The sequence below is a fragment of the Thermobia domestica genome, chromosome 16, assembly GCF_964235325.1.
Source record: "Thermobia domestica chromosome 16, izTheDome1.hap1.1, whole genome shotgun sequence".
Taxonomy (NCBI): domain Eukaryota; kingdom Metazoa; phylum Arthropoda; class Insecta; order Zygentoma; family Lepismatidae; genus Thermobia; species Thermobia domestica.
In genome coordinates this window covers 128,543,074-128,555,131 of record NC_137469.1, presented here as the reverse complement: position 1 = coordinate 128,555,131, position 12,058 = coordinate 128,543,074, and the positions used below count along the sequence as shown (strand labels likewise).

The following is a 12,058-nucleotide window of genomic DNA, read 5'->3' as shown; positions in this document are numbered from 1 at the left end:
TCACTAGATGCGTGATGTGGAACATCATCATCACCGTTCAGATGTAGTCATTTTGAACACTTCCTCTAAGAACGTTGTACCCAGTGTGGGATCATGTCCCCGTTTCCTCCTGCGAGGTGTATGCCATTTCCAAGGTTGCAATAATTAAATGTTGCTTCTAGTAGTCATTGTTATCATTCCATCTCTCCCCATAACTATGCCTCAGTACGCTGGTGACTGTTTCCAGCATATCATTGTGCGCCTCAGGCTCACCGATAGTCTGTATAGCTTCACTTCCATCCTGTGCTGCATATGCTGTGTTCTGTGTATTTCAGAAACTGTGCAATATGAGAGACGGACAGGCTATCAGTGAGCCTGAGACACACATTTATATGCTAAAAAGAGTCGAAACAGTCATCAGCATACCGTAAGCGTAGCAAAGGAGGTAGGTGGAATGATGAGAACGAGTAGTAGGAGTAACATTTAATAGCACGGTGGCTCAGTGGTAGCCGAGTCCCTGCTTCGATTCCCGGCCAAGAAGTTTGTTGTGGACAACATCGTGTCCATGGGTTTTCTCGGAGTACTCCCGTTTCCTTCCACTTTCTTATTCCACGAATTCTTCCATCATCATTCGCTTGGGGTCCGCGGATGCTCAGTTCGTTTACCTCTGATGCATAGAGTCCTTGGTTCGACCCCAGCTCGCGCCAAGTGAGCTTTGTGGTAGATAAACACCGTGTGCGTGGGTTTTCTCGGGATTCTCCCGTTTCCTTCCACATCTTCATTCCACCATTACATTCATTTCTCATCGTCACCGTCTCCTTTAGCCTAGCCGGCATAACCATGGGACGTATTACTTAAAAATTTCATTTCATCATTCACTTGCCTTAATCCTCGTCTTCCTTAGCCTAAATTGTGGGACGTTAAACTCAAAGATTTCATTTTAGTTGTTGCTACCTTAGAAATAACACTGAGAACAATGTTATTAGACGAAATGTTCAAAATGACTATTATCTGAACGATGACTGTTATGTTTCGTGCACGATGGGCGTCCTGTCATCGAGTGAGCATATTCTCAAATACCCTGTATATTTCCGGAAACGTTCCATATCACGTATATTCGATTCCCGGCGGGAGCTCATGTGGTTCGGATTCCACGTTAATCAGTAGGTCCACGTCTCATATAGCCTCGCTGCTGAACGGGACGTAAAACTCAGAATCAATCAATCAATCATATCACGTATATCAGGTTGTCGAAAATACTATTGAGTCTTTTGTAAACAAGATTTCATTAATGTTCCAAATCTCAGGGTATATAAGCCTCAGCGGGTCTAGCCTAACAGTTGATAGCTGAGTTGAAGCTAGTAGATGTGTAAAAGGTGTTGGAATACCTGTAATCAGGTGTAAGGTATTGCGCGGTGAAGATGGGTGAACTTTCTGGAAAACTGCACTACATTTCCAATTTTATTTCGATAAAGGCGTAAATGCTGCGCAAGACTGAAGAAATTTGTGCTGTTTATGGGGAAGATACGTTATCAAAAGCAAGACTCATAAAAACTTAAGAAGAAGAAGAAAAAAAAAAAGACTTCAACTTGGCATAAATTTTAAAAATATTTATAGATAGTAGTAGGGTTTTATTTTTGGGGTTTAGGCGGTTTATTATTTTCTGCTTTTAAGCGCTTTTGTTGAAATCTCTTAATATTTTCTTTCAGTACCAGTTTCTGTTTTCTAGTTTTTAGTGCCCTTTAGAAATCTTTTATTTTTCTTTTAAGTTTATATATTTGGTCTAGGAATTAATTCGTGCGGGTGGACAAGAGATGGCGCAACGAACGGAGCGTCCCACAGTTCCGTGTATCCACACATGTGTTGCAAACCCCGTTCGTAGTATAGGGCAGTGGATTAAAGCGTCAACAACACCAGTTTGTAGTTAAGTGAACATGGCGCAATTTGTGCCTGATAAAGTGTTTTTGCGGGGTGTCCTGCTGCATTACTTTAACATGCAGAAAAGTGCGACTGAAAGTCATCGTATTTTGGTGGAAGTGTATGGTGACCATGCTCTAGCTGAGCGAACGTGTCAGAAGTGGTTTGCACGGTTTAGAAGTGGTGATTTCGGCTTGGCAGACCAAGAGCGAGCTGGACAGCCAAAAAAATTTCAAGACGAAGAATTGACAGCATTGCTCGAGCAGGATTCGTGTCAAACGCAGGAACAACTTGCAGCAGCATTAGGCGTTGATCAAACAACAGTCTCCAAACGCTTGAAAGCCATGGGAATGATTCAAAAGATGTCATATTGGGTTCCACATGAATTGAAAGACAGAGACGTTGAAAGACGAAAAACCATTTGCGAATTGCTGCTTCAACGACAGAGCAGAAAGGGGTTTCTGCATCGAATTATTACGGGTGATGAGAAGTGGATCCATTACGAGAACCCTAAACGAAAAAAGGCCTGGGTGAAACCAGGTGAACCAGGTCCATCACAACCAAAACGAGATATTCACTGTGCAAAGGTTATGTTGTGCATATGGTGGGATATGAAAGGTGTGGTGTACTATGAGCTGCTGCAACCGGGTGAAACTATGAATGGAGAACGTTATCGACGACAATTAATGCGTTTGAAGCAAGCTCTGGCCAGAACACGACCAGAATGGGAGAACAGACATGATAAACTTATTGTTCAACATGATAACGCTCGTCCACATGTCGCAAAACCGGTCAAAACCTATTTAGAAAATGTCGGATGGGAAGTTTTACCCCACCCGCCGTATTCACCAGACGTTGCTTCTTCGGACTACTACTTGTTCGATTGCATGAACAACGATTTGATTGGACAGCGGTTTACTTCTTCAGAAGATATCGAAACATGGGTCTCTGACTGGATCGCTTCCAAGGATGAGGACTTCTTTCGCCACGGAATCCGTACATTGCCTGACAGATGGGCGAAAGTGGTGGCTAGCGATGGACAATATTTTTCTTAAGGTATTTATGTATTTTGTGTTTGTACTACAGCTTTAATGTGTGCGTACCAACCGCACGAATTAATTTCTAGACCAAATAGTTTTTCCCATTTTTTCGTTATTCCAGTAGTTCAGTTACACATGTAAACTAAAGGTAGGACACTAACTGCCCATAAAATGGATCCGTCTACGAAACTTGCGTGACCCAAAATTAGCATATGCGTTAGGGAATTATACGTGAACATACACACGGTGTTGACACTATCATCTGTTGAGAAGATTCACGGTTCAACTCCCAAAATCTGTCATTAGATCAGACATATGGAACAGCCGGCCCTCGGGCCAGTAACTTTCATCCGGCCGGTCTGATCCATTATTGGAAATGTATTTCTTGCGTAACCTTTTAACCTGAATTGAATTTTTTTCTGGATAATTGATTTTCACTTTAAAAATATCCTTCGTGTTGGATCATCCAATTTACTACCGAACATTGAGAGACTAGTTGAAAACATGAAGGATCAAGTTTCCCACTGAAATAGTAAGTAAATAGATATTTCTTTAGTAAGTAAATATTTTGGTTATCGTTAAAGCAGTTTTTGTGTTCTTTTAGTGTTAGTGTACGATGAACAAGGCTGTTCAATTCTTGTCAAAATGTCTCGTACGGCTCTTGACACTAGTAAGGCCTTTGTGATTGGCCCACCCTCTGTTCCAATTTGCGCATGCCTGCGTTAGATGATGATAAAATTTATATGGAACCTACGAGAGAGTATACTCTTTGAAACTAAAAAAGAGTAATCAAAATCGGTACATATGTATTGAAGTTTGCATTAGCATGAACACAATGAGGTCACTTAGTTACGATATTAACACTGTCAGTCGTTAGAGTTTCATTATTTAACACCAAAGGCTATCATTAGTTCCCAGTGAAATTTATATGAAACACCACCAAAGTATACTCTTTCAAACAAAAAGTAAGTGAACAAAATTGATGCATCTATGTCGAAGGTATGGGTGATCATACACAAAATTATGGTATGAACACTGTCAGCCGTTAGAATTTAATGATTAGCTGCAACGACTAAAGTTATATCCGCATGAAGATGATAAAGAGATCATTAATGCAGTCGAATCCTTTTTGTTTTGCTTCTATCCCCCAGGCTTTTATACATATGGTATTAACGGACAGATTCGTAGATGTGAGAAAGATAAGGCAATACAAAGTGAATATGTAGAGTAGGACGCGTCCGTGGACCAAATTGCAGATCTCTAGCTCATCTTCTTGATGTTGAGAATAAGAACTTTCTGACTGTTCCTCATGTTTACACATAATTAAGAACATCGTGCTGCTCCATAGAATGTACACTCATGTCCAAAGTTATTGTCGCATGTCTATAAATTTGTTGTTGTAGGTATATAATTTAATAACGAATTCGCCCGGTATCTCTTATAATGTTAATATGTGTATAGTCGGCAAAGACATGTATGTGGCAGATTTCATGTCAAAAGAGCAGCAAATAAGAACAACAAAACGAAAATAAAACTTTCTTGTCCATTTAGCAAAATGTTGTTTTACTCATTCTAATTTTCGTATTTATAATTCCTTTCCTATGAAATTTACCACAAATATACATTTCCCGATTATACACATAGTATCAGTATTAAAAGTAACCTGCAAAATCATTATCAAATTATACTCTTACAAGAAGACAGTTATAGATATGCGACAGTCATTTTGGACATGAGTATACATGTTAAGTATCTGTTGTTCTTCAGGTAAAGGTGTCAGTGATGTTATTTCAACTTTTGTCCAGAGTACCCAAATTTAATTTTAATCCCATGACGATTTTGTGATCATTTTAACTTTATCAATGTTGTGCTTCTTTATGTTGTAGTTGTTTTGAAAGGCTTGATGTTGGGACATCGTTGTATTTCGCAAATATGTTCTTTCGAGTGAAGTGTGTGTGTGTGTGTGTTTCCCCTCTGTCACGCCGATTAAATATCTTGGCATGTACATGAGACTTCATAGATACCTGCGGACTCAAGCGGATTAGGAAAGACACTTTTATAAGTTTTCGCCGATGTTCTTTGGTGGCCCTAACGAAAAAACTGAAATATAAACATTGTATTAGACATTAGAAAGAAAAAAAGTTACAGGATTGAAACTTTAGAAAAATGGCTACATCAGGACAAACATCACTCAAAACAAAAATGGTGATATAAAATTGATATGTATGCCTTTATTTCATTCAGTTCCAAACAAATTATAAAATGTTTTGTGGACTTGTAACTTTAACCCAATATTAATGCCTCCAGAGAATATTGGGGAAAAAAATTAAAAGTTAACAGATTCTTCACTAACCCGTTGGATTTCGCATGTGTTTGTGAAGTTTCATGTACACTCATGTCCAAAATGATTGTCGCATATCTATAACTATCTTCTTGTAAGAATATAATTTGATAATGATTTTGCAGGTTACTTTTAATACTGATACTATGTGTATAATCGGGAAATGTATATTTGTGGTAAATTTCATACGAAAAGAATTATAAATACGAAAATTCGAATGAGTAAAACAAAATGTTGTTAAATGGACAGGAAAGTTTTATTTTCGTTTTATTGTTCTTAGTTACTGCTCTTTTGACACAAAATTTGCCACATACATATCTTTGCCGATTATACACATACTAACATTATAAGAAATACCGAGCGAATTCGTTATAAAATTATATTCCTACAATAACATATTTAAAGATATGCGACAATAATTTTGGACATGAGTGTACATGCCAAGACAATTATATAGGCATGACGAGAAGGAATACACACTGGAGTGAATAAAATATGCGGGAAATCGATATCAATTTTAAGTAGCCTCACAGTAAAGTTGTTTCGTGAACAAGCAGCAGAAAAACACACCTTTAGACCAGTCGGAATATGCCACACAGTGGATTGTGATTAATTAATCGTGCTTTACGACTCCTATCATAATAGCAAAATCATGTAAGTTGGGACTTGTAATTCGAAGTAGGATCCGAATGATTGCTTCAGCCTGTACCTATGTTGCCAGGTAATTAAGTAATGACTGATTTCCACAGTAAAATATGTTAGTTGTTGTTATGAAACATTCCCAATAGCACACAAATTTGTTTGTAAAGATGACACTGCATTTTAACTAAAACTGTGTTCTGTATTTTAAAATATATCTCATAATTTTAGGATTATTTTTTTTCTGAATTTTTAAAATTTTATTTATTTTTTTTTTCAGCGATTAGCGTATGCTGAGGAACTTAAGAAAATGAAAGATGAAAGAGACGAACGAGAAGAACTAAGAGTTGCTTGCAGGGAATATGTGAAAAAGGCATGTGCAGTATGAATTTATATACTTTTATAGAGATTTTTTTCTTGAGTTCATAAGTCTAGATTTTTTCGTATTTTATCTCTCTTTCTAAACCATACATATTGTATATGATTTTTATAAACTAAAGAAAATCAGAAATGGTCAGAATGATTCGGGGAAACAGGATAAAATTTTTTCTCAAGATGAGATGCATGATAACAGTGGAATGACGAAAGTGGGAGGGGGGGGGAGCTCGAGGAAACCTACGCAAACGGTGTTTGGTGAAAAGTTTTATTTACTGTTATACGAGGAACAGTCGAAAAGTTCCTGGAATTCTATTGTAGCTCTTTATTACCAGAATATAAGTACACATGTACTTAATTGCCTTCGAAGTTAGCACCTTCGGAACACACACACACACTCTTGTTCCACTACTTCTGCGATTGGTGGAAACACCGACGAAAGACCTCTTTTGCTGTCTTCAAAATTTCAGCCATCGCGTTAGTTTTGATCTCGTCTACGTTGGAGAAACGAAAAAGTACCATTTTTAGCTTTGGAAAGACCCAAACATCCAAAGATGCTAAACTGTTCTTAAGGCTATCAAACTCTCCGAATCAAATTTTTCCTGATTTGCACATGAACTTGATGTTTGTGCGTTACTTTATCTGTGAAATTGGCCTACTGATCACTACATACTCCTCTGTTCAGCTGCACTACTCGTACCTGCTTGTTATGATCTGTTCACATTAGTCAATTCCATAATTAGGGAACCTAAGGACTGTACTGTACAAGATTCATTGTGATTACGTCACAAATGCCAAAACTACGTCATTCCGGGAACTTTTTGACTACCCCTCGTATAAGGTACTACTTTTGTGACACAGAAAATCAATATAATGAAATTACGTATTTCATAATCCTCCATCCAGCTAGGTTAGAATGAAAACTCTCCGTAGTATGAAATGAAATGCAATATTTATGTTTTACGTCCCACGTTTATGCCGGCTAGGTGATGATAAGTGAATAAAGTGGTTGAATGAAGAAAGTGAGAGGAAACGGGAGAACCCCGAGAAAACCCACGCACACGGTGTTTGTCCACCACAAAGCTCACTTTGCGCATGCTGGGATCGAACCAAGGACCCTCTCACCAGAGGTGAACGCTTTACCACTGAACCACCGCTGCCTCTCCCCGTTATACGAGTTCCAGCGGAAAGTCAGATTTTGAAAATGTTGATTATAAAAAATACACAAGATCGCCATTACATACAGATCTCGACAATTTGAAAGAAAAAAATCTGGATTGAAATTGTTAATTACACACTAAAATTCCCGCCTTCTAGGATCAAATGTTTATTTTTGTAAATCAAGAAACAAAAACTTGTCAAAGAGAAACAAATGAACATCGTAATCGGAGGAGATTGGTAAGAAATATTTTCGTAAATACAAAAAATAAATTCACCAGGAGCACAGCCAACCAAGAGTATGTCCAAGAAAGAAGCTGAGCTGTAGCTTATCGTCCTAGTAAAACTAAGTAATTGCAACTTTCTGTAGATTTTTTATGAGTTGGCAACATCAGTTAATTAGGCATTACTTCAACAGATGGCAGATTGTTTCAGTGATGATTTGATGAAAACTTCTAGAAACAATGCTTTTATGAAATGCATTAAAAAGGAGATTTTTGTAGGATGTGTGTTTTACTCTTAAAAACGAGCCCTTAGTCTTTAGGAAGATCTCCCAATGTGTTTAGTCTTAGCCCATTTCACTTTGTCCTTGCTTTAATATATATATATATATATATATATATATATATATCGGGTGTTGCAAAATAAGTGTTACAACTCTTGGGAGGTGACTCCTGCCACTCAGACAAGAAAAAAAGTTCTCTTGAACTTTCGGCTATCGGACATAGTTTCAGATCTACAAGGTGCCGAAAGCGTGGGAAAATGACTTTCGGACGCCAATAGTTCGAAAACTATCCAACGTAAAGGGCGGGTAAAAAATTCACTGAAGAAGTAATACCTGCTGTATTGATTTTTGCATGTTTCACAATCCTATCATGCACGCGCAAGGAATTCCCTAAAGGAACGTAGGGAGTCCCGGAGAATCTGCCAAATGAAAATTGGTCTAAATGGATATGAATTGATAGGGTTTATACCAGGTAACAATAATTCGTTTGTATTAAGTCGATATCTGAAACAAATACAAAATGGCGGACACCTTCATGCCCGTTGTGTGTTGTTGCATAATCGCCAGGTACGGATGCTGGCCAACAGTGACGTTCTGAGTATTAAGTGTAGCGAATTTGTACTCAAATGATCTAGAAAGACATCTGGAGTGTCGGTAGAGCACAACAAATAAAGCAGGGTGATTCACATTTGTAAAAACACTTAACGAAAATTGTCCAGAAATGCACTCGTACTCAGTAAACGTCAGTTCAAAGCGTTGGAAATGTAAGGATTAGCGTCAAGAACATGAGAGTCATTGCCAATTCACCAATAATATTCCATCAATCCGATGCAATATGATCTGCACGGTTGCATACCAATAAGGATGCACCAACTGAGGCCAACTTGAAATTGTGCAAGGGACTCACTAAGAAACCGGAAAATGTCACTAGTGGGATCGGATGATCGATATTGAAATGTGGCCAATGTGTGTGTTGATATCGACATGTAGCTAATGAACAAACGTCAACATATCCCACTACTGCTGGGACACCGTCCCACGTGCGAAAAATAGGAAAATAACTACTTGGATATTGAATGTAAGAACGTGGGCTCCCAGTAAGATTGGAAACTGCGAGCAAAAGCAAGCGCTCTAGGCCAGAGGCTTCGAGGGAGCCTCACTTTCTCTGTATTCATTTCTTTGAGGAGTACCCACTTTGTTTGGCAAGCGCTCTTGTACAGCCTCCCGACATGCTTGTGTGTTTCATTTTGTTATTCCTACTGCACAATTGTAAACAATTAGAGCTTTAAGACGTTTCTTCCTATTTCTCATGTCGCTTTATTTTCCATATGTGTGGTATTCCAGCAGTAGTGTTACAAGTGCCAAATTGGTTCATTTTCGTCTTTGTCTTGGCATGTGCACTGTGTGTAAGATATGAATTTTTGGAGGTATTTCTCTATATTTCGAGTACGTCGTATGTCCCAGAAGACGCGGGACATGATACAAGTTTGTTATTTTCACGCCCTATCAAAATTTGAACCATGAATTAAGAGATTTCTTTTCATATGTGTCGCCTGTGGGACAATGCCCCAAACAAAGAGGGCATTAATACAATCGTGTTCTAGTTATGTTCTACCAAAAAGTGCACCAGATGTAATAGCAGAATGTACAACGTTATTTTCCTAGTTTTCGCACATGGGACGGTGTCCCAGCAGTAGTGGGATATGTTGACATTTGTCCATTAGCTACATGTTATCTACACATACATTGGCCACATTTCAATATCGATCATGCAATCCCACTAGTGACATTCATTTAATTTACGCAGTTTCTTAGTGAGTCCCCTTGCACAATTTTAACTTGGCCTCAGTTGTTGCATCCTTATCGGTATGCAACCGTGCAGATCATATTGCATCGGATTGATGTAATATTATTGGTGAATTGGCAATGGCTTTCATGTTTTTCATGCTATTCCATTACATTATCGACACTTTGAACTCACGTTTACTGAGTATGAGTGCATTCTGGACATTTTTCATTAAGTGTTTCCACAAATGTGAATCACCCTGCTTCATTTGTTGTGCTCTACCGACACTCCAGATGTCTTTCTAGATCATTTGAGTACAAATTCGCTACACTTAATACTCAGAACGTCACTGTTGGCCAGCATCCGTACCTGGCGATTATGCAACAACACACAACGGGCATGAAGGTGTCCGCCATTTTGTATTTGTTCCAGATATCGACTTAATACAAACGAATTATTGTTACCTGGTATAAACCCTATCAATTCATATCCATTTAGACCAATTTTCATTTGGCAGATTATCCGGGACTCCCTACGTTCCTTTGGGAAATCCCTTGCGCGTGCATGATAGGATTGTGAAACACGCAAAATTCAATACAGCAGGTATGACTTCTTCAGTGGATTTTTTACCCGCCCTCTTTATGTTGGATAGTTTCCGAACTATTGGCGTCCGAAAGTCATTTTCCCACGTTTTCGGCACTTTGTAGATCTGAAACTATGTCCGATAGCCGAAAGTTCAAGAGAACTTTTTTTCTTGTCTGAGTGGGCAGGAGTCACCTCCCAAGAGTTGTAACACTTACTTTGCAACACCCGATATATATATATATATATATATATATATATATATATATATATATATATATATATATATATATATATATATAAAATCCTTATTTTTAAAGTATTTTTTTCTTATGGTTACTCCGTCTAAATTCTTTTGTTTACACATTATACCACATCCTGCCATATGTTCCTTGGTCATCCTTGTGAGTGTATTCTTTTCTCGACACATTGTTGGTTGACTATACTCCCAATGAATTCACTTCTTACGTGATTTATTTCTTGGCTTTTCGAAATTGTTTCTTACAAATCTCCTACGATTATGATGCTCATGTTTTTCTCTTTGAAAAGAGCTCCTCCGTGGCTAAGCGGTTAGCGTAGGTGCTTTTGGCGTAGGAGATTCGGGTTCGATTCTCAACGGGAGCTCATATTGTTCGGATGCCACGTTAGTCAATAGGTCACGTCTCATATAGCCTCGCTGCTGAAAGGGACGTTAAACTCGAAATCAACTCAACTTTCTCTTTGAAAAGTTTTAATTTCTTACTTTGGGGAATTAAACATTTGATCGTAGCAGAATTAAATTTTAATGTACTATTAAAACTTCAATTCAAACTTTCTCTTTCAAGTTGCCGATATATATATATATATATATATATATATATATATATATATATATATATATATATATATATATATATAATGACTAGACATCGGATTTTTATGCAAGTGAAAATTTTGTTTGCTTATATGCATGCCTTGTTAAACTTAGTAGGAGTTTCTAGATAACAACAATAATACAGATCGAATTTCAACATCCTGTATTTATAGCATATATATGCATATTTCAAAGGTTAGAGCATATAATAGTGCTTAAGAGCCTATTCAGCATATTGTGTAATTTTTTTTTCAGATGTATGCTTTAGCATGGAATAAATTCCGTTTTAGCGTGTATTTTCAATGCAATACAATACAACTGTTTTCTGCATGGGAGGATGAAAGAATGCCTAGTTTGTGGAGGACCAATAATGTTAGCAAACGATCAGCAGAGCAAAGGCGCATACAATTGCCAAGACGTTAAGAAAAATCTGATAATGATAAAGACGTAAAATTGTGTCGACATCAATTCAAAAACAAGAGATACGGGAATGCTGCTCAGTGAATACTTAACTCTAGTTGATGAAGTTCAGCACGACCTCCAGTCAGTTCCTGGTAAATTCGGTCACTCTGTGGAAAATAAACTTACGAATTTTATTGCCAGAAACTACGACTACAAAACAATTAAAGCCATAATAAAAAGTACCATCAAGGTTAAATTTCAACTTACCAGAAAATATGGATACTAAACTGGCTCCTCTTTATAAATATTGTCCAGTAATATCTACTGATGTTAACAGGTTATTTTCTGAGTATAAACTGACGCCAAAAAGTGAAGAGAAGCATATTGTAATATACTGTAAGGCTAATGAAGTGAAGCTCGCATTATTTCGTGTAAAGTAAATGTACTCTAAATACAAATGTCAAGGAAAATGAGAGATCGT

At 37.6% G+C, this 12,058-nt stretch overlaps 1 protein-coding gene across 4 annotated transcripts in view; it reads left to right on the top strand.

Moving 5' to 3' along the window:
* LOC145673405 (uncharacterized) overlaps nt 1-12,058 on the top strand; it is a 188,376-nt gene that overhangs the window by 89,286 nt on the left and 87,032 nt on the right. For all 4 annotated transcript variants that reach the window (XM_081743078.1, XM_081743076.1, XM_081743077.1 and 1 more), the window contains exon 10: nt 6,197-6,289. In XM_081743078.1, the coding sequence (XP_081599204.1) occupies nt 6,197-6,289 (93 nt within the window). The remainder of the gene's footprint in view (nt 1-6,196; nt 6,290-12,058) is intronic.